The following is a 21,973-nucleotide window of genomic DNA, read 5'->3' on the forward strand; positions in this document are numbered from 1 at the left end:
TTTTGGTAAATGTCACATTGGAGGTGGTGAATGCAGTCTCACTTTTCTGACACAGGGAAATGTTTATGAGGGGCAGAGAGCATCATTATTAGGAATTAATTCTTCCCTGTGAGGGTGATGAGGCCAGAGAAGCTGTGGCTGCCCCATTGCTGGAAGTATTCAAGGCAAGGTTGGACAGGGCTTGGAGCAACCTGGGACAGTGGAAGGTGTAGGATTAAATGATCATTCCCTTTCCAACCCAAGCCATCTCATGATTCCATGATTTTATGATCAGTCCATGGAAATTTAGCAGCACAGCCTTCAGTCAGAAAAGCCACGCTAATTTATACCTAGTAGGACCTACTTTGTGGAGCTTTGGATCATTTCCAAAGAATAATCACCTGTCAAACACTGTGTTTTACATTTTCCCTCATTGGGATTGATAGGCACTGGCATGAAGCCTTGAATTTATGCACAATAAAAACATAAATGGTTGGATTGTTAAAAACAAGCACCTTTTGGAGATGCCTTTATGCCTGCCTGATTTTGCGCATGATCCCCCTTTGAGTTAACAGTTGCTCATTTGAATGTTTTTAACATATTTTTTAACTGAGTTTGCAAACAAAAACTTCTGCAATGGGGATTACACAGGGCTGATCAATTCCTTGCAGAATACACAGGGGACCAGTTGGAATTTATTTTTCTTGGATAGACAAGCAAAGCAAAAAAAAAAAAAAAAAAAAAAAAAAAAAAAAAAAATTTGCATTGTGATTTGAGCCAGAATTCAGACTTTTCAGAGATTCAGGTTGTTTTCCCGAGTGAGATCTAGCAGCTAATTAGATCTAAACAGAGCATGATGACCACTGTTAATGAGAAAAATGCTCCAGGAAGAGCAGACTGGGTGATGGATGTGTTGATCAGGGACCAATTAGAGTGCAACCACCACACTGAGGAATGCTTCAGTCCATACCATGATTATAAGATGTATTCCTGTTTCTCTCCAACCCCATCCCTATCATAATCTCTCTTGTACCTCCCTCTTCTATTTAATTTTCAAAGACACTGCTGGGTAAAACATCTCCAGCCTGTCAGAGTTAATTCAGCTGTGAGAGAAGTACATTGACCACACACACTCACCCTGTTCCCAGTCCTCTGTTGGAGCACACCTTTGCTCCCACATTTCCCAGCCGTGGAATGGTGGATTCCTGTCAACAACACTGTGATTTGAGTTTCTGGCTGTGCTTGAATGAAAAACAGATCATTTGCATGCTTGAGAAAGTTCACTCTCCACACATTCATGCACTGCTCTGCTGAAAAATAGGTCCCTTAAAAAAGTGCTGATGGCCCCAAATGGGAAATGTCACGGTAACGTAGTGATCCCTTCAAAGTGTTCAGTGAAAACATGAGCCACACCCTCTGGTGTGATGGTGTGTTGTGATTGGCAATGCTATTAGTTTGGACTTTCATGTCAGAATGTAGAATATCAACAATTTCAATTTTTATGGCATTATGCAGAGTGTGGAACATAAAAATTAAAATGTCACCACACATTAAAATGTTACTTGCATCCTGTGGGACTGTTGGAGGCCTCAGAGGGTCCCAAGAATCGCTGTTGCCACAGTTGCCCAAACTTTTTTTGAAAATCTCTGCCCTCTTCCAAGCTCTGTGGCTCTGGTTTGATCTCCCCGCCGTGGTCCCTGGCAAAGGCCAGAGGCTCTCGCCACGTGGCTCTTCCCAGAGGGAAAGGTCTTCACATTCCGCTCGTTTTCTTTCTTTGGGCCACTCAGTGGACGGCAACTGGAACGAGTGGTCGAGCTGGAGCTCGTGCTCAGCCTCCTGCTCCAACGGGACCCAGCAGCGGACACGGGAGTGCAATGGGCCCTCCTACGGCGGAGCCGAGTGCCAGGGACACTGGGTGGAGACCCGGGACTGCTTCCTGCGCCAGTGCCCAGGTGGGTGACAATGACTTCTTCTTCCTCTTGGCCCACCTCCCTCTGCAATCCCAGCAAAATGTTTATTTGGGGAAGACTTGTGCCCGTTCCGGTGCACCCGGATCATTCCAACAGACCATGCCTGTTGGGTTTTGGTTTATTTTTTTGTTTTTCTTAAGGTTGGGATTGAAAGTATTCGAGATGATATTTCATGGTCAGATTTAAATGTTTATTATTTCTTATAATCTATATTACATTATAGGTTTCTTATAATCTATACTATAGATTATAATATAGATTATAATCCAATATAGATTTTTTATAATCTATATTACAGTCTTACAAGTTGTGAGTTTTACAACATTCTACTAACTAGCTATAAAATAGTTAACTATCTATTTCTATAAGAGTTTTTAAGGTTAAACTATCTAATTAAGAAATTATATTTAAATTATCTTCACTTTTAACGAATAACTAATTACCTGAAGTCTACAATGTGGACTTTTCTAGCTAATTACAAAATACCACCAAACCCATGAAGAAAATGTTGAATAAAATGTTCTAAAACAGTAGTCTGTGCCCCTCAAGACAAAAACCTCAAAACTCTTAGTATCCAAAGTTCCAATATATGCCAGCCAAAATCCACTGGTGGCAAATGTTTCAGGAGACCCCAGAGAGGTGAGTGATTGCCCTCAGGGAATGTGTCTTTCTAACCTTAGAAATCAGCTTTTCATCATGAGCTTAAAAAATCCCCAGGATAATATCAATGAAACCCTTCCCTTGCCTCCACAGGGCTTCAGCTTCTGTCCTCTTTTTGTCTTTTTCCTTTCCTCCCACCATTTCAATGTTCCCAGTCATATTTCAAGCAAATGAGGGATCCTCCATTGTATCTCAGCTTTGAACTGTATCAGTGAGAAGGTCTGTCACAATAAAGCTTTTGTTCATGTCTGTGTAAGATTTGTCACCTCACTCACCTGTGACTTAATAATAATGACAGCAATAGCAGTAATAATAATAACAACAGTAATAATAATAAATCCTCCTGGGATTTATCCTGGTCTACCTATTTCTTCAGGGAATCCCTTTACACTCTGGTAGCATCATTATTTGCAGTATTTAACAGAGGTGTTGGATTTTCCTACATGGTCTCAAGTAGGTTTTGATGTTTAGGAATCTCACTCCTTCTTTGCAATTTAGGGAGATCTTCAAAGACAAAAAGGGGCTTCAGAACCCCTTTTAAGACAACCTTGTCTCACTGATTTCAGAGTTATCTGTCAAAGCAACTCAGGTCATACTTTCCATTGCATAAAACATCACTAAATAAAGCACCAGGATTTGGTGCTTCCCCTCTTACTTGGTGATTTTTGTCTACTTCTTGTAGCAGGCATGGATCTCCCACCCTCCCAAAAGGAATTATTTAACCCAAGATGATGTGGTAACTCAAAATTACAGCCCAAGTAGTAAAGAGCACATTTAGGCCCTGTAGTTGTTCTGTCACTGAGTTGTGGCACAGCAGAGGAGAATGTTTCCCTACCTTGCAGGCTTGTTGTGAGGGCTAATTAACATTTTTATGGTGCTTTGATAAATGCCATTGTTAATGTAAAAGAAGCAGAATTTTGATAAATGTCATTGTTAACATAAAAGAAGTCACATTTCCACTGAATCTGGAAAGATGCTGGGAGAAGACACAATGGAAAGAGACAACATCCCAAAGCTTTTTCCAAGGCAAGTGAAGCATCAGGTCAATGGAAACAGCTGGAGGGAGATTTATTTGAGGTCTCTTCATGGTGTTTTGCCCAAGGGCTCTGCTGGTCTCTCTAAATCCCTGAGCCGGACCTTCTCCAGGAAGGTCTATTTTCACACATGCATTGCACATTCCCAGTGAATTCCAGATGTGGAACTGGCCTGGCAGATGTGGCTGCCAGGTTGAATGCCTGCCCATGGGAAGAGTGTTCAGGAGCACAGCCCCAAATCTCATCCCAAGGAAAAAGATATGGCTGCTTTTGCAGAGCATGGAGGTGCTGAGGAAGAACACAAAACCACCTTTGGACTGAAGGGATGGGAATGGGAATACTCTGATTTAACGTCTGTTCAAGATCAAACCAAGATCCAAAGCAGGAGACCTTCCTTCCTACCAAACCCTGCCCTACTCAGCCTATGTTCCTCTGCTCACCTTTAGATCTTGATTCCTTCTGTTGCAGATGATGTTTGAGACATAACAGGCTGTTTCTCCTCTTTTTTCTCCTTTTTTTTCGTTTCCAGTGGATGGCAAGTGGCAGGCCTGGGGAGTGTGGGGCAGCTGCACTGCCACGTGTGGAGGTGGCACTCAGAGACGTGACCGGGTGTGCTACGGCCCCTTCTTCGGTGGGGAGACTTGCCAGGGTCCCAAGGAGGAGTACAAGCAGTGCAATGACAGAAAATGTCCTGGTATGTACCCCAGACCCCTCTTGCTTTCCTTTGAATGAGGCAGGATTTTGGAATTTTGGATTTTGGGAATGGTTTCCATGTCCTCTGTCAGAGATGTTAATGCTACAAAGGGTTGTAATCTAATAAAATCCTACCCATGACCCAGGTACCAGGTCTTGATTTAACTGTTGCAGAATCCAGTGCAACCATGCTGGTTTCAGTGAATATTTGGTCAATCCCACCAGCCTTGCCTTGGTGGCTTCATCTTTTCATTGCCATAGAGTTACAAGAGGAAAAGAGAAGCTGGTAGCAAAAACTGGTATCAGAGTCTCAAATCTATGATATTGTCGAGTACTGAGGATGTTGCACAGGTTTCCCACCCTTTACCTCTGGGAAGCCTGCACACCACTAGAAATTTTTAAGAAAAAGATGTGTCTGCATCTGCCACAGCTTTACCCAAATCTTACCCTCCTGCAGAGTGTAAAAGCTGAATTGAGTGAGCTGTAGGGCAGATGAAAACCTGGGTTTGGATGTGAAAAATAAGCTGGAGTGAACACTTCCAAGTGGGAATCTTTCTGTCTGCCTCTCAGACTATACAGAGACCAAAAGAAAATGCCTGCCCACCATTTCTGCTTTCTTCCTCAGTCTGAGTTGAAGGGCCGGGTGAAATTGCTGGTGGGGAATCAATGGCCTTTGTGATGTTTGCAGTCAGATTGCATCGATTGTAACAGGCCATGAGGTCTGACTGAAAGGGTAATTAATTGTCAGAGCAGCTCAGTGAGAGACAGGAGAGATTCTCATGGCAGTATCCCAGCATTCCTACTGGAGAGGAGCATCTCCCTAAAGGACAGGAGGCAGCAGTTTTGATGCAGGAGTACCTGGGGGCAGATCTGCCACGTGGAGGCCAAGCCGGCCCCTCAGACTCCCTCGCAAAGTGCTGAAGACAAAGAGATGAAAGCCAAAGGACTTCAGCATGGAAGTTCCAGCACGTTCAGCTCGGAGATGACAGAGAAAGAGGCTGTGTGACAGCCTTGTCACTCTTTCCAGCTACGCTCTTAATGAAAGGCATCACCTCTCCTTACAAGCTGTGCCTCTCAATTAGCAGTGGCGTGTGAGAATCTCTTCTAACTCTGCCACAAAGCTCTCCCTCGCCACAGAAAATCTTAGCACCGGGTTGTCTGGTGGTGTCTACAGAGTGAAGCAGATTTAGTTCAGCTTCAGTGTGTGCCAGCTGGGGCCCTGGCAGAACAAGCCCGATCTTTTCTTCTCTTTCCGCAGGGGTTGATGCCTGTGCAGTGCTCAAAAGGAAAAGGCAAGTCTCAGGCACTGGGGCCTGCCAGGGTTCACAGCCAGAAGGGTCTCGTTGCAGTTGTTAATTTACAAGGGAAGGAAAAGGTGGGGAAAACATCAGAGGCTAAAAATAAACCCGCTCAATTTGTTCTCCAGAAAGTATCACATGCTGGCGTGATTCAATTTGAGCAGAAGAATTGAACTTAATTGGGTTAGTTATTAAAATCTCCCAGTGCAAATAGGTTACTCTGGTAAAAGTGATTTTGTTGTGAAGCAACATCAAAAAGAAAAAAAAAAAAAAAAAAAAAAAAAAAAAAAAAAAAGAAAGGATTCTCTCCTGGCCTGGGAATTGCTCCTGTGCTCACTGGCAAGACAACTCCAATCAGTGTATTTTTAAAGAGCATCTCTGATCCACAGCATCCCTCAGTGGTCCCCAGGGACACTGCAGGGGTGAGGAGACCAGGAAGTTTTGACAGGCCAGCAGGGGAGAAAGGGGAGGAGAGATGTGAACATTCTCCCTCTCTGCTTTTTCCTGTTCTCTGCTGCTTTGTAGCTGAGGGTGCTGGAAGATTCCACACCCCAGAACCTCCTGTGAACAATGGGACAATCTGTGACCATGATCAAAGCACGGAGACAAGAGTTTGGAAATCAGGTCCCTGCTCTGGGACAGGCTCTGTGGGTGACCAAGTGCTGTCACAACTGGGTTATTCAATCTCTCTGCCCCACAGTTCCATGTCAGCAGGCTGGAAATGAAACTGCCTCTTTTCCACCCCTGCTCTGGCTTATCTGCAGAAGCCACGAGCTGTTGGCTCAGGGATGAGCCCTGCTCATGTGCAGAGCACAGCTGGGGTCCTGCTGCCCTCAGGAGTTCCACCACAATAGTGATTACTCACAAGGGAACTTTAAACCAGGGGAAGGAGCATCTGTTTCCAGGCAGAGAATTCAGCTTATTCATTCCCAGTATCTACTGGGGAGGAATCCATCTTTGAACTGCAGCTGGGGCTGGGGCCGGTCTTGGAGCCTGCCTGCAGGAGCAGTGATGTGCAGGCAGCTTTTTGGGTCCTGTAGGAGTTCTTCAAAGAAGCAGGACTTGCCGTGCCCATAATTTAGGTTTGTGGCCTCCCCACAGCCAGGTTGGTCCCTGGGTAGTCCCAGACCTGCAGTGGGACATGTCCTGACCAGCTGCAGGCGCAAACTCAGCTTGGAAATTTTACATGCACAATGAATAAAAACTGTAATCAGAAACGATTAAATCAAGTTTTTTCTCCTTCCCTCCCTCAGGAGTGACAAATAGCTTTAACACCATTCTCATGGCTCCCTCTGCTTTGCATGTTGTAAATAATGAGTTTCTCAGCACAAAGACCTCCTGTGGTAAATGTTTTTCTCCCAGATCCCACCAACTCCAGGACCTACTCAGCTCCACCCACAGACAGAAGCTTCCAAAACCATCCTTCCAATGATTTTTTTTCTGTGATGTCTCAAAGCACATTTCTGCAGGCTCCTGGGCTCTGCAGCAGTGTTTGGAAATGAGCTGCTGATGCAGTTCCAAGTTGTTGGGGCTCAGATCTGCTCTCTTTTGTGCACAAGATGGAAGCAGGCAGAATGAAGACCACCCAGGGGATGTGTCCATCTTGTCTTTTCATTTGCTTGGTTTTTCCTTCACTCTTAATCCACTGATTCATGCCAAGCCTCATTTTAGATACATCCAACACTGAAGGTGCTGACCCTGAGGGATGGCAGAGGTGGAGTCTGGAGTCATGGAGTTCACTCACAAAAGATCTGCCCATTAAAAATTAAGAAATAAAACTCTTTAGTATAGGGTAGCAACAGCAGTTTTCTTGCAAAGAGCTGCCCCAAGGCAAGAAAAGGATGTGAGTGGACTTTCCCATGGATTTTAGTGAGCTAATCTTTGGTGTGGATGAATGCCCAGTTTTCAGACAGGCAGAGCAAATTCCAGAGAGGTGAAGTGACTTTGTGAGGGACTCAGCACCAGCAGAGCTGGGAGTGCAGCTCCAACCTCCTGGCTCACAGACCACGCTCCCATACTTCCCTTTTCCATGTCCTTGCTGAGGAGGAAGCTTTACCAACAGAGTTTTTATCTCCTGGCAGAGCCCCACGAAATCTGTGACGAGGAGAGTCTTGGCCCCGTGGTTTGGAAGGAGACGCCAGCCGGAGACGCTGCCGCCGTCCGGTGTCCCCGCAATGCCACTGGTAAGGGTGACTGCGTGGTGGGGAGGTGGCCCCTCACCAAGGGATTCTTCATCCTTTCTGTCCTAGGTGAGGAGAACCTGGTTGTGGGATGACAGGACAGGCACTTGGACGTCCTTCACTTTGTCCATGGCTAAATTAATTCCGTCTGGGTTTCTGTTTTTGCTGTTAAGTACAAAAATCTTACTTGCTACTGGATAATCTGAGGTGGTTTCCATCCACTCTGTGGAAAGTTTGAAATTAAGGAACACTGGGATGTGTTCCCTCCATGATCTACAAAAAGCTTTGCAGAGCAGGTAGGGCTTTAGAGTCCTCTGGATTTGGGTGTTGTAGTTCTCTCCAGTGCCCATAAAAGCAGCTGCTGTATGAGGGCAGGAAATCTGAATTCTGTTGTCCAGTTACACTTGGAAACCTCAGCATCACTCTTAAAATTTCTTTGAGCACTCAAGTTGAAGGTCTGATCATTCTGGTGTAAGGGAAAAGGATATGGGCATCCAGGTGTTACCTGTGGCCACAGGAGTGGAAGGTGGTGCAGAGAAGGCTCCAGGAGCGATGCTGGTGGTAGGATTTGTCCTCAGCTGGATGTTCCTCACTTCCAGGAAGGAACAGAAATAGTGGCAGCAGTGTCAATAATGTGTAAAGGTTTAATTTCATTTGAGGGAGAAGGTTGGATGCAGACAGCTCTCTTTGACTCAGCTGGGACAGTCAGTGTCATCCCCAGTGCTGTCCTAGAAGGGCTGCACCCAAAGGAAGGTCACTGAATCATCTGGCAGCAGCAATGGGACTGCAGACCCAGCAAACCTGACCCTCAGAGACTTTCCAAATGGCATCATGATGGCTGGGACAGGGTGATCCCTCTCCCTTTGCTCCTCTCTGATATGTCTGTTCCTCCACATCACGGGGCATGTGATTATCACTGCAAACCCCTCTGTGGATTGGAGCTGAGGGGAGGCCTGGGGGAGGACTGGAAGCAGCTTTCAGAGAGTTTCAGCTGATGCAAAACTGGTGCTGTTGGGTGTTTATTTCCCTCCAGGCTGCGTGGGCAGCACAAGCCCTGCTTTAGTTGCAAGTACCAGACCAAACCACCTGGGGAGGCTCGTGGGGCTTCCCAAACCAGGAATAATGCTGTCACCAGGGCAGAAGAAAGCTTCTCTTCACTCTGACTGGCCATGCCCAATTTGTTCATTTTTGTTTTCCTCCCCAGTTCCTTCTGCTGCTCTGCAATAGTAAAAAGCAGGAGAAGGAAATAAAGATAATCCTCCCTAAAAGCTTGTTCAGGCATCTGCAGGTGCCTATGGTGCCCTTTGTGCTGGTAGCTGAGTCCAAATTGGTGCATTGACCAGTTCTGGGTGATCTCCATTGAATCCTGAAGGTTGGAAAAGACCTCTGAGATCCTCAGGTCCAACCATTAACTCAGTACTTCCAGGCCCACCACTAAACCACGCTCTCAAGTGCCACATGTACACCTGTTTTGAACACTTCCATGGATGATGATTCCACCACGTCTTTGGTCAGCTTTTTCTGATGCTTGACCACCCTTTTAGTGAAGAATTTTCCTAAATATCCATCCCAAATCTTCCCTGGCACAACTTGAAGCAGTGTCCACTTGTCCCATGACTTCCTACTCTTGACAAAAGACCCCATGTTTGAATGTTTGTCCTTTCATTCTGTCCTCACTCCCATATTTGTTTCTTTCACTCCTCCAGGGCTGATCCTTCGAAGATGCATCTTAGATGAAGAAGGCATCGCTTACTGGGAGCCTCCAACGTACATCAAGTGTGTTTCTATTGATTACAGGAACATACAGATGATGGTAAGGCAGCCCCCTGCTCAGCTCAGCAGGTTTGAGATCCTCCCCAATGATTGTTACATGGCCGTAGTTAAAAAAAGGAAGGGAAAAAACGGAGTTTCCAGCTCTGCCCTGATTTTCTCACTGTTTTTTCTGCTTACCTTGTGATGCACAGGCAATCCATGGACAAGGGATGGTTTCTTTCAGGATATTTTAATATTCAGCTTGACAGAATCTGGGTTCTTCCAGGCCTTTCATATCATGTTATCACTAAGTATAGCTATGACTGTATCACTTTTAAATAAGCATCTTTTTTTTGTTAATCTTAAATTCATTGTTATGAGGAATTTCTGCTGGTCTCATGCCACCTTTAGGAGAACTGACCTCTCCTGTTCCTGGTAAGGTACAATCTGTCCTAAAATAGTTCCAAATTGATTGTAAGAAAACAAGATTTTTGTGGCAAAAATATTCTGTTGGGCTATGTACAGAAGAAACTTTGTAGTGGGGCAATTTCTTTGTGGGCAAAACCGAAAAATTCAGTTCTCAGTCATTTTTGAGGCACTTGGAAGATAATTTAGAATATATCACTCTTTTCTATCATTTTAAAAATACCAGAGGCTCTCAGGCCAGCAAAGATTGTCAGATTCATCTGATCTGCACTCTGAATTGTGAGGGAGGTCAAAAACCTTCCCTTGGCAATTCCTTCACCGAGCTCATTAACTCGACTTTGACTGTCCCTAAAAGTGTTTCTCAGGTTTCTTTTCTGTTTCTCAGACCAGGGAACACCTTGCCAAAGCTCAGCGTGGGTTGATGGGAGATGGGCTGTCAGATGTGCTCCAGAACCTTGTGGAAATCTCCCAGGATGGGACCAGCTACAGTGGGGACCTGCTGTCCACCATGGATGTACTCAGGAACATGACAGAGATCTTCCGTAGGGCTTATCACAGCCCGACTTCTGGGGATGTGCAGGTGAGCCCAGCTGCATTTCCTGGAGCCCAAGGCTGGCTTAGAGAGCTGCCCATGCTCGGGGCTCCAGGTTTGATTACTGATACTGATTGTAGCTGATACAGTGCTGATGAAAATCAGATTAATATTTTTCTCAACATAAATGTCTTTCTGTATTAACAAACTCTCCTTTTGAGGTGGTTCTTCCTTGGTTTATAAACTGAGAACTTGAAAGCCAAGGTCACTCTGAACTATTTCAACCTGATAGCACTTCACTGCAGAGCCTAATTGGTATGAGGACATTATTTGGTTGGGATTTCAGGCTAATGACTCGAGGTAAAATGATCCTCTGGCATTGGGTACCTGGGTGTTTATGTAGGGGAATATCATTGTGGTTTCTTATCCCAGGGTTTTACTTCCAGCAGCTGCAGAGCAGCTACAGGATACACCCTTGGGATAGGTCATCATCTCATGACTTGAAACATTAAACTGATCCTGCAGGATCTGCAGAGAGTGGTAAAACTGGAGAAAAAAAATCAATAGTTTTAAATTTCCTGTCTCCTTCCTTCTCATGGTGTGCTGCAAAGGTCCTACCATGGACAGCTCCCTCTTGATCCCTCTCTGCATCTCCTGCCTGGTCGCAAGTTAAAGGGGACCCCGAGGTTTCCACATATTGGAAACAACAGAAATAATAGAAAAAAAAGATATGGAAGGATTTATGCAATGGAAGACCATCTGGTTTTAACCAGTTTCTGACAAATATTTACCATATCTGTCGTTAAAAATCATAAGCAATTGATACAAGACCTATTCCCAATCCAATGCCTTAGAAGATACAGGAGTTAAAGTGAAATTGTTGGGAAAATGGTCTTATTAAAACCTGCTTTGCCATTAACATCTTTGGGGCCCTGTGAAATACTCTGGAACCTTTTGGGAATGGGATCATGAGAATGCCTTTGGAGCACCTTTAAATCTCACATGTCTCTCCCACACCACTGTGACCTTCCCAGCCTGGGCTAGGTTTGCATAACAACCTCTTCTGTCCTCTCTTGTCTCCCTTCTCCAGAACTTCGTCCAGATCATCAGCAACATTTTGTCAGAGGAAAACCGGGAAAAATGGGAGGAAGCCCAGCTGGTATGAACCTGGGAATAAAGAGGCTTTCAGCACAGGGTTAAGCCATGAGGAGGGGAATTTCCAAGCATCTACATGGCCTCCTAAGAAGAGCTTAGTTCCAGGCTGAGTCACATTAAAGGAGTAACTCAGGAAGCCACAGGATCTCAGCTCTGAGCCAGACTCTCTGCATGAAGAACAGTGAAATGCTGGTGGTGTAAACCGAATTTGGCATGGGTTCCAAGGGTCACACTTAGCTGGGAGTTGAAAATCCTGATGTCTTTCTGTAATTCCATTCTTTCCTCTTGCTAAGATAAAGAAGTGGGATCATGTAACTTTGAGTTTGTAGCTGAAAAGATGCAGGACTGGAGGGGTTTTCAGAGCTGGGGTCTGCTTGGCTGAGCTTCTGGGTTCAGTTCTGTTTGGCTTTATTTCTCTGAGCTTCTGGGTTCAGTTCTGTTTGGCTTTATTTCTCTGAGCTTCTGGGTTCAGTTATGTTTTGCTTTATTTCTCTGAGCTTCTGGGTTCAGTTCTGTTTGGCTTTATTTCTCTCCTGTCAAGGTTAGGGATCCTGCCGAGTCCTGAGCTCCCCATTCCTGGAAGTGCTCAAAGCCAGGTTGGATGAGGCTTAGAGAAAGATGTGGAAAGTGTCCTTGCCTATGGCAAGAGCTTGGAATTAGTTGGACGTTAAGTCCCTTCCAACCCAGGCAATTCTAAGATTCTATGAACAATTCTGTAGCTGAATTCTCAGGTATTAGGGGCTGGTGTCCTGTGTCTTATTTGGCTCTTGATTTGTGTGCACCATTAGAGCTCTCTGCTTGGAGTTGTGTCACACCTATTCCTGTGTCCCTTTAACATTCCTTTTGTGAGCTGTTGCTGCTGCAAAATTCCTCCAAAAGATCTGGAAACAGCAAATAATCAAGAAAAAAAAAATCACCCAACACACAGAGCAACACCAGAGCCCAGTTATCTTCACACCAAACAGGAAAGTCCTCTGAGAAAAACTTTTTAACAAGTGCTGGCAATTGTTAAAAGGACAATTGTTGAATTAAACGTTATAAAAGAAAAAGGAAAAGATAAGATTGGTTATTTTAAACAGTATAAAAGTGAAACGTCGAAGGGAAAGTTAGGAAAGACATGAGTGGAAGGAGCTTTATGAGAAACCTTGATTTGCTGATTGAAGAGGTAGGAGTGTGAGTCGGTACATAGGGGTGAGAAGGAAGGAGTGAGCTGGAGGGAGGCGGACGAGGAGAGGGGGAGAGGGAGGAGAGGAGAGGATGAGGGAGAGGCAGAAGGAGAGGAGAGAGGGAGGAGAGGAGAGGAGAGGGGAGGAGAGGAGAGGACGAGGGAGGTGGGGGGGCAGGAGAGGAAAGGGCGGGAGAGTGAGAGTGAGGAGGGAAAGGACGTCGCCTTGGGCGCAGAGGGAAAGGGTGGAAGTGGGGGAAGGCGGAAAGGAACAAGAAAAGGAAGAAAGGGAACGGAAGGAGGAACGGAAAGGAAAGGAAGAGGATAGGGAAGGGAAGGCCAGGCAAGGAAGGCAAGGGAAGGAAGGAGAAGGCGAACGGCTGGGTAGGCTAGGGAAAGGGAAAAGGAAGGGAAAAGGGAACGGAAGGAGAGAAAGGAAAGCTTGGTTAGAAAGGAACGGAAGGGAACGGGAAGGGAAGGCACAGGAAGGACCTGCCAGGCAGAAGGGAAGGGAAGGGATAAGGGAAGGGTACAAGGAAGAAGGGAAGGGAAAGGGCAGGAAAGACGGGACCGGTGAAGGGAGTGGGAAGGGAAGGGAAGGAAGGGAAAAGGGAAGGGAAGGGAAGAGGGAAGGGGACGGGAAGGGAACGGGAGAGGAAGGGACAGGAAAGGAAGAGGAAGGCAAGAAAAGGAACGAATAAAGAAGAGAAAGAAAAGACAAGAAAGATACTAAGGACCGGCAATCTAGTAGATGATATATCTTATCTATTGATTATTCGTCGAGTATCTCGTAGATTTGTCGTCGTCTCGATGTTCTATTGTCTCTTTTCTCTTTTTCTTTTCTTTCTCCCTGATATCTTGTGTTTTCCTGTTGAATTTGAATGAGGGTGACATGCTCTGGCTCCAGGTGGGATAAAGAATCTGGACATGGTCCTGGGCAAGGTGGCCCTGCTTGAGCAAGCGGGTTGGGCCAGATGGCCTTGGAGGCCCCTTCCAAACAAATCCATTCCCTGATTCTGTGATTCTTTGCCCAAATACTTGATCTCAAGCCTCCAGGTGCATGTAGGTATTTCAGCACTGAGAAGAGGAGACTATCAAGTTGTCATGACAACAGGGAAACCCTGTTGATCCCCTTAAAAACAGCTTGCTCTGTGTGGCACTTGGTTCCCAGTGGCTCTCCCTGTTCAATCTGCCCTCTGCACCTCCAGGCAGGCACAGCCCGGCGTCACCATGACCTACGCATGGATTGGGAACATCATGGGGAGAATGTTTTCCTGGTGTGTATTTTAGTGGGAATTGAGCTGACAGCCCAGTACCATGGCTTTAGGACACAGAAAACTCTGTGAACAGGGTGCCAACAGAGGTTTTAGCAGTCTCTGTGCTTCTCCCTTAAAGCTGTTGGACCAAAATCACATCTTGTATTTCATGAGATCAACCAATTATTTTAAAACAAAGCCTTTGGCTCCTAATTTGCTCATTAAAAATAAACCCAACTTCATTGCAGTCACACGTTCCAATGCCCTGTAGCCCCCCAAGCAGAAAGATATTGTTCCAGGAAAATAAAAACTAAAGCATCCCATAAAGGTATTCAGAGAAGGGCTACAATAATTTTTAAAGAGCCTTGTCGACCATTATACGATTATACCTAAAATGTAGCATCCAGTGCAGCCTGGATTTGGTTTGACCTTGTGATTTCAATCTGTAATGGAATATAAAAGTGTGCAGCTAAAAATAGCATCCTCACTCAGTTCTCCTCCTTCTGTGCACACCTGCTGTACTGGCAGGACTTTTTAATCTCATCCTCAGACAGGTTTAGTCTTACCAAGGTTCCTTGGATCGACAGAGAGACAGAGACATGCATGGCCACCCCTGTGCTCCTTGCTCACACTCCCCATGGCTCAGCCTTCCTCCTGCCTCCTTCCCATCCTGCTTGTCCCCAGCTGTCCCTCCAGCTCACTCAGCCACCTCAGAATGTCTGGATGATGGTGAGGAACTGAAAACACTGTGAAAGTGGTGGAAAAGGAAAAGACGAGGAGCTGAACTGCTTTTGTTCAGCCTCTCGTGGCATTTGCTAAGCCCCTGTGGGCAAAGGTCCTTTGAGGAGAGGGCAGGTAGTCAGCAGAGCTTTTTTCAAGTGGATGATAGTTTATGGAATCTGTCGCTGGAAAAGTGGTTATTGTTTAACAGCTCTGTCTTAAGATGGCAAAGTACAAGTAAAGAAGAATCATTCTCAATGTCTTTATTAATGGGGAAAAAATAGGAAAGAAATGAGGCAGAGAAACTCCAGGATAGCCCTGGACCGAAAACTTGATTCAGAGAATGAGATCCTGAAAACAAAACAGGAAAGGAGAAAACCAGGCTGCCCGGGATTCAACATTAGACCACAATAGAGGGAGCTGGAATGAGATGATCTTTAAAGTCCCTTCCAACCCACACCATTCTGCATTTCCATGACTTTATGAAAGGAGATGGGTAGGTTATTCTCTTCTCCAGAGGGTTTCCAATATTTCCTTTTGTTTAAAATCTTGTCCTCTACCCTACGTTTTATCAATCTGAGTGTTACTTTATAATTTTTCTTTCTTTTTCTTTTTCTTTTCTTTTTCTTTTTCTTTTTCTTTTTTCTTTTTCTTTTTCTTTTTCTTTTCTTTTTCTTTTTCTCTTTTATCTCTTTTTCTTTTCCTTTTTCTATTTTCTTTTTTTTTCTTTTTCTTGGCTTCCTCTTGTGCTTTCCCAGTCCTCCTTCTCCACAGCTCCAAAGCAGTCCATTACACCCAGCATATGCTCCCAGTTCACGTGTGAGGGCAGAAACCTTTGCCTGCAGAGAAGCTCCTGCTGTTCTCATTAGGATCTGATCTACTCCAAACTCTGCCTCTCTTTGCAGATAGGGCCAAATGCCAAGGAGCTGTTCAGGCTCGTGGAGGATTTCATTGATGTCATCGGCTTCCGCATGAAAGATTTCCGGGATTCCTACCAAGTCACTGACAATCTGGGTGAGTTCACTGGCACTCCCCACGTTGGGAAGAGACCCCCAGAATCTGTTAATTACTGTGCAATATGGATAACCTGGGCTATGGGGAGAGAAGGAAGGAGGGGAGGCAGCAGGTGGTGGGATATTAAAAGGTCTGGGGGAAGACCTGGATGGGCATAAATACAGGGTGGCTTTTTTCCAAAGTTGGGATTTCATGAGGAAGAGGAGAGATCCACAGAGAGATCTGAGAGATACCTACCAAATGGAGAACAGATGACGAACTGGGCAGAATTAGACTCTTTCTTTTATTTTTTGAACACAAGAACAGCCCAGCAGCCAATGGAGGCAGTGAGCAAACAGCAGGCAGTGTTTGATGGATGCTGTGTGCACGGTCACAGCGTGGAACTTGTTGCCAGAGGAAGTTGCAGAAGCCAAAAAGTACAGATGGGTTCATGATGGGATTAGGAAAGTGCACAAAAGAGAGGTCCATTGGTGGCTGTTAAAGTTGATGATCTGGATCCAGCCAGGAGCTGAGGAAGTCCTGCTGATTTCTGGGAGGACAAACCAAGAGATGTCTTGTTCTTCCTCCCACTTCTTATCAGCTGCTGCTGGCCATTCCTGGAGATAAGGTGCTGGAGCAGACTCTCCTCTGCCAGATTTAATGCAGGCAGAACCCTTTCAGCAAAGCACAAGCCCTCCTTTTATCTTCTTTCATGCACAGACATTTCCTCAAGAGAGCATCACCCCTATGGCTCCCAAGATCCAATCTCTCTGATTTCCCACTAATGCTTCCCATGTTTTCTTGAGCACACATGGAACTTATTGAAGCTGGTTTCACTTACTGGTTTCATTTCTTGCTTCTCCCCAGTCCTTGGTATCCACAAATTGCCTGCAAATGCAGCAACTGACATCACCTTCCCCATGAAAGGCTGGAGGGGAATGGTGGACTGGGCCAAGAACTCGGAGGACAAGGTCACTGTCTCCAAGAGCATCCTGTCTTCAGGGCTCTCAGGTAGGAAGCACAGCCAACACAATTTTCTTTCCTTCATTTTCTAAGAATGGTCCTTTCCTTTTTTTTGGTCTTCAAATCCTCTTCCAGATCCGTTGGATTTGCCCACAAAAGTTTGGGCATCAAAGCATTGATAAGTGCAAATAAGGCTTTCAAACATGGCCTGACTACGAGTTGAAACTAAACTCCTAACAAAAGTTTAGGGGCAGGTTTAGTGCCTGGGTGTGGCTGTTTATCTTTCCCTAAAGAAGCAGGAAAAATTGGCAAACAATGCTTTAGGTGCCCTCCAAGCCTGAATCCAGACCTGATGGAGCCATCTGAGGGTGAGTAGCTGGGAGTCAGCAGGTCTGTCTGAGCAGCTGAGTCTGCTGCTTGGACAAGCTTTGACAGATCTGGGGATTTATGGCCCTTGTGTGAAATTTCCTGCCCCCAGAATTGAAATTCAGAGGCATTTATCACTGAGGCTCCACATCAGGGCATGGATAGGAGCCCCAGCATGAAGGTGGCGCCTCAACCAAGTTGGCCTCACTGCCAGATCTGGAAATGTCTCATTGTATGCTAGAATAACCCCAAATTATTTATTAAAAAACAAACAAACAAAAACAAACAAAAAAAAAAACCAAAAAAAAAACCCTGGAGGTTTCTGGGATGGTCTGATGAATGAGAGTCCCAGGAACCAACACACTCAAGGTGCTCATCTTCAGGCAGAAATGGCATTTGGCAGGATTGAGCACTGAGTTCTCAAAAGCAAGACCCTAAATTGGGCTGATTGATGATGGGATTTGTTTTAGGCACTCATGGCTTTGAGAGCTGCTGGCTCCCCCTTCTCCAAAGGCTGGAGACCGAGTTGTTGCTACAAAAGACCTTTGGCCTCAAGTTGTCACACCAGGACCTTTTGTCACGGGCCTCCCTGCTGGGGATGGCATCAGACATCACTTCAGCTTGGGAAATCTGAGGCCAAGAACAGTTAAGTGACACCCCCAAGGGTAAACAGTGAGTCACTGGCAGAGCAAGGACCTTGTCAAGCACTCCTTGTGTTTTGTTGTGCCTTGCAGACAGTGTGAGCTCCCTGGGAGAAGCTGGAGCACGTTGGGAGCATTATCCCAGTTTGTTTGTGGAAGCTGTGGTGCCTTCACCTTTTGAAATCTTTAATCACCTGTTGGACAAATTGCTGGACCAGACCTAGACAGAGCTGATCCTGCTCTGAGGTTGAGGACTGTCCCAAAATTATCCAGCTTCCCGTGGAGCTCTTTTGGAAACATCCTCACACAGAGCTGCTCCAGAGCCCCTGAGCTGTAATGACTGAGCAAACAAAACATGACATCCATCCTGAGGAAACAACTTCCAATCAGTGCTCACCTCTCCATGGTTTCCTGAGATCCAACCAGGGCTCTTCTGCCTCTGTTTTGTTCAATATCTTCTGCTGGTGCTGTAGGTTTTGAGGGGTTACTCAGAGATTCCAGCAGAAATTCACCTGCCCGAGTTTTGATCCTCACTTTTCTCTGGGAAGAGGAGTAGCTATCCTAAGCAAAGTCATGAAGACAGGCAGCTTCATGAGACCAAATCCAAACCCCCTCACTGCTGGGAGCTGACTTTGAACAGTTGATTTTGATGGGCCAACACTGATTTATGCAGCTGGGTGACAAAGTTGCTCTGCAAGCCTGTCTGTCAGTCCCTCCCAGTTATGTGCTCACCAGATATCCCAGTTTGATGGTAAGAAAGATGAACATGCAGAGCTGTGCCTGTCCTGCAGTGATGGAGCAGACACACTGCCAGCTCAGCCTCAGTACAAGATATCAGAGAAGCCCCACCTGGTGCTTTCCCAGGCTTCTTCAGCATTGCTTTCCACACAGCCACTTGCTTTTCCTCCCCCTGAAAATCCAGCCCCAGGGCTGCCTCTGCTGCTTGTGGTTTATCAGGGGAAATTCTGGCTTTTTGCAGCTGGGGCACCATGAGGCAGGAGGAGGAGGAGAAGAAAGAATGAGAGGAGAGGGAGGAGGTCAACTGACTTGCCCAGAGGTCACACAGATGATTCAGAGGCTCATCTGGATCTGCTGCAGCCCCCAGAGGCAGCACATGAGTTTTGGGGTCAGAGCAGGCACAGTGGGACCTCTTCCCCTCCCGCTGGCCTTGTCAGCCCCAGCTCAGCTCTGCTCTCTGATGGCCTGATAGCTGTGGATGGCTCCAAAGGCCTTGAGGCGGCTGCAAGAGAACTTTTCCCCCCTGCAGATTTGTCTGCTGTGGTGCTGTCAGAGGAATTTGGGGGTTTCTGAAAGGGGGAGCAAAATTTGGGGGGGGTGAGCCTTGGTGAAGGCAGAAATCTGGGATGCTGGGTCACCCCAAAGGTGCTGAGCCCTCCCTGTAGTAACAGCATCCTGCTGCGGTGATGTTGGCATTGGCCATGGCCCAACAGAGAGCCCTCCACCACTGGCCATGCTCCTCTAGAGGCCAAATCCTGCCCTGGGGTGTCCCATGAGGACAGCTGCCACCCTGATTGTCTCAGTTCTGTTGTCTTCTTCCCTCTCCTCTGGTGTCCTGCAGTGTCGGACGACTCCTCCGTCTTCGTGGTTGGGACCGTGCTCTACCGGAACGTGGGTAACATCCTCTCCCTGCAGAGGTAAGAGGGGCTGCCTGGGGATGGGAAGCAGCTGGGGAATCACCAGGATGATCCTTCTGCCTGCAGAGCACTGGGGAAAAGGGAAAAGCAGAGATCACTGGCTGCAACAGGACAGATTTTGACCTGCAGTGGGAGTATTTTGACCCCGTGTTCAGGTGGGGTCAGGCTCATTCATCGCGTGCTGGAGGTGCAGGAATGTTTTCCCCATCCACGTGCAGCACCCCAGACACGAGGGGAGGAATCTCAGTGCTGCTGTCTCACTCTTCCCTGCCACCCTTCACTCTTCAGGAGTGAAACCTCACCCTGCCCTCCTGGTCACAGGGGAGTTTGGCAGCCCTGACAGATGGGGGATGCTCAGCTGCCCCGATCTTCCCGAGCTGCCGTGGAGCTGCCAGCCACACTGAGCCCTGGAGAGCAGCACAGCACAGAGAAAGAAATCGGGCTGGGGAGGAGAGAGGGGAGCAGAGCATGCCTGGCTGCACATGTCTGCCTCGGGCACCGAAGCTTTTGTGCTCAGCACTCCCTTCCCTTTTCTTCGCTCCTCTTCCTTTTCCTCTCGCTCTTTTTTTTTTTCCTCCCCAATGACTGGTACTGAGGCAGTAAATTAAGCATCCTAAGGCACCTTCTAAATCTGTTCTGCACTGATTAGCGTGAGCCCATTTACCATAAACACCAGGGCATCTCTCCTCACCGATAATCATTTAAATACCTCCAGATTTAGCACTGGCAATGGCAAAAGAGCTCCGAGTGAGTGCAGAGAGGAATTAGCAAGTCAGCCAACTGTATTCTGTAATATCTTCCATTACAGCAGTGGGAATTAGATCAGAAGGGCAATAAACATCATTGGCTCAAATGATCCAGCAGTATTTCAGCTTCCTCTGGCCAAGCAGGGAATGAGCTCTGATAACCAGCAGCTGCGGCAGCCACAGCCTCCGAACAGCGTTCCCAGGGGAGAGCTGATTTAAGATGTTCCTTAATTAAAGGACAGTCCCTCTTTAAAAAAATCTTGAGTCTTGAATCACCTGTGGAGAGTCAAAGGAAAAGAAAAAAAGATAAATGAAAGCAGCAGCAGCAGTAAAGCCCCTCTTATTTCAGCGCTGTGCAAATGGACACAGCATTAAAAAGGAGAATGTTGTTAAATAACCACGTAGCTGTCTATCGGTAAAAAATATTTCTGACCACAGAGGAGGGCAGCTATTCCTGGGTACACATAAGAAATACAGACCCTGGATTGGACCACTCTGATTCAATGCAGAGTGATTCTTCCAAGGAAAAAAAAAAAAGTAGATTTAACTCAACAAACAGCACCAGCTGAGCTGTTCCTAATTGTCCCAATTTACCTCCCCCCAAGCAGCAATTCCGTCTCTGAGTCACACATTACTCTGTCCCCTTGGATGCAGAGAGCCCAGCAGATCTTGGCAGCTGTGACAATTGGGATGGGCTGCACACAAAACCTGATTTTCCAAGCCAGGGAGGTGAGAGAGGCACTTGGTCCCAGCTGGACTCTGCTGCAGAGGACACAGACAGCAGAGATCCACCAGCCTGGTTCTACCCAGCTCTGTGCTCACAGCCCTTTGCACACCCTTGGTGGCCACTCAGGAGCCCTCTGAGCTCCTCTGAATTCCTGCTCAAGCTGATCTCCCCATGTTTGTTTCCTTCCCAGAAGCTGGGTTGCAACGTGCTTGTAGGAAAAGCGACTCATCTTCCTCCTGAAAGATCCCCTGTGACACTGAGTCCTTCTCCACCCCCGACAAGCTGCTCAGCTGCTTAATTTCCTTCTCTGCCAGGAGCCTGCCTCTCTTTTTAAGGCTGAATTTGTCTGGCTTTCACTTCCAGGCACTTGGCCTTCGGGTGGGTGGCTGAAAAGCCCCCTGCGTGCAAGGAACTACCAGACAAGCCTTCCAACAGAGAAATTTTGTTTGTTTTCCTGCACCTGGATTGATTTTGTGCCTCTGTTTTGAACTCCCTTTGCTGTTTTCCCCTCTCAAAGTGAAATTGAACCCAACAGTGCAGTGGAATCCAGACAAGGAGGGTACAGACAGAAGTTCTTTGCTTCATATCAGTGGAAGGGATTTTCAAGATTATCCCATTCCAACCCCCTGCCATTGGCAGAGATACGTTCCACTATCCCAGGCTGCTCCAAGTCCCATCCAACCTGGCCTTGGACACTTCCAGGGATGGAGCAGCCACAGCTTCTCTGGGAATTTGTGCCAGGGCCTCACCACCCTCTGAGCAAAGAATTTCTTCCCAACATTTAATCCTAACCTCACCTCTTGTAGTTTAAAACAATTCCCCTTGTGCTATCATTATTTACCCATGTAAAAAATTGCTCTCCAATTTTTTTATAAGCCTCCTTCAACTTCTGGTTCAGCTGCAGCTTCTTGGCCACTGATCACCCTTCACGGTCTGCACACCGGTGACTTCTGTGTTCCAACAACAGAAAAATCACGCTGAAAAATCAAATTCTCTTCCTGTCTGTGTTGGCTGCATCGATTCTCACCTGCTCCTCAGCCTCCACAAGGAGCTTTTGGTGTC

At 46.5% G+C, this 21,973-nt stretch overlaps 1 protein-coding gene across 1 annotated transcript in view; it reads left to right on the top strand.

The window, feature by feature from the left end:
- The first annotated feature begins 7,810 nt into the window (after window positions 1-7,810).
- The window catches only part of LOC103816826 (adhesion G protein-coupled receptor B1), a 133,950-nt gene continuing 119,787 nt past the window's right edge, over window positions 7,811-21,973 (top strand). Inside the window, exons 1-7 of the mRNA XM_050970761.1 lie at window positions 7,811-7,817; window positions 9,521-9,627; window positions 10,378-10,572; window positions 11,615-11,683; window positions 15,726-15,834; window positions 16,681-16,824; window positions 19,363-19,438. Of these exons, the coding sequence (XP_050826718.1) occupies window positions 9,622-9,627; window positions 10,378-10,572; window positions 11,615-11,683; window positions 15,726-15,834; window positions 16,681-16,824; window positions 19,363-19,438 (599 nt within the window). The 5' untranslated portion in view covers window positions 7,811-7,817; window positions 9,521-9,621. The remainder of the gene's footprint in view (window positions 7,818-9,520; window positions 9,628-10,377; window positions 10,573-11,614; window positions 11,684-15,725; window positions 15,835-16,680; window positions 16,825-19,362; window positions 19,439-21,973) is intronic.

This window comes from Serinus canaria, chromosome 2 (genome assembly GCF_022539315.1).
Source record: "Serinus canaria isolate serCan28SL12 chromosome 2, serCan2020, whole genome shotgun sequence".
NCBI lineage: Eukaryota > Metazoa > Chordata > Aves > Passeriformes > Fringillidae > Serinus > Serinus canaria.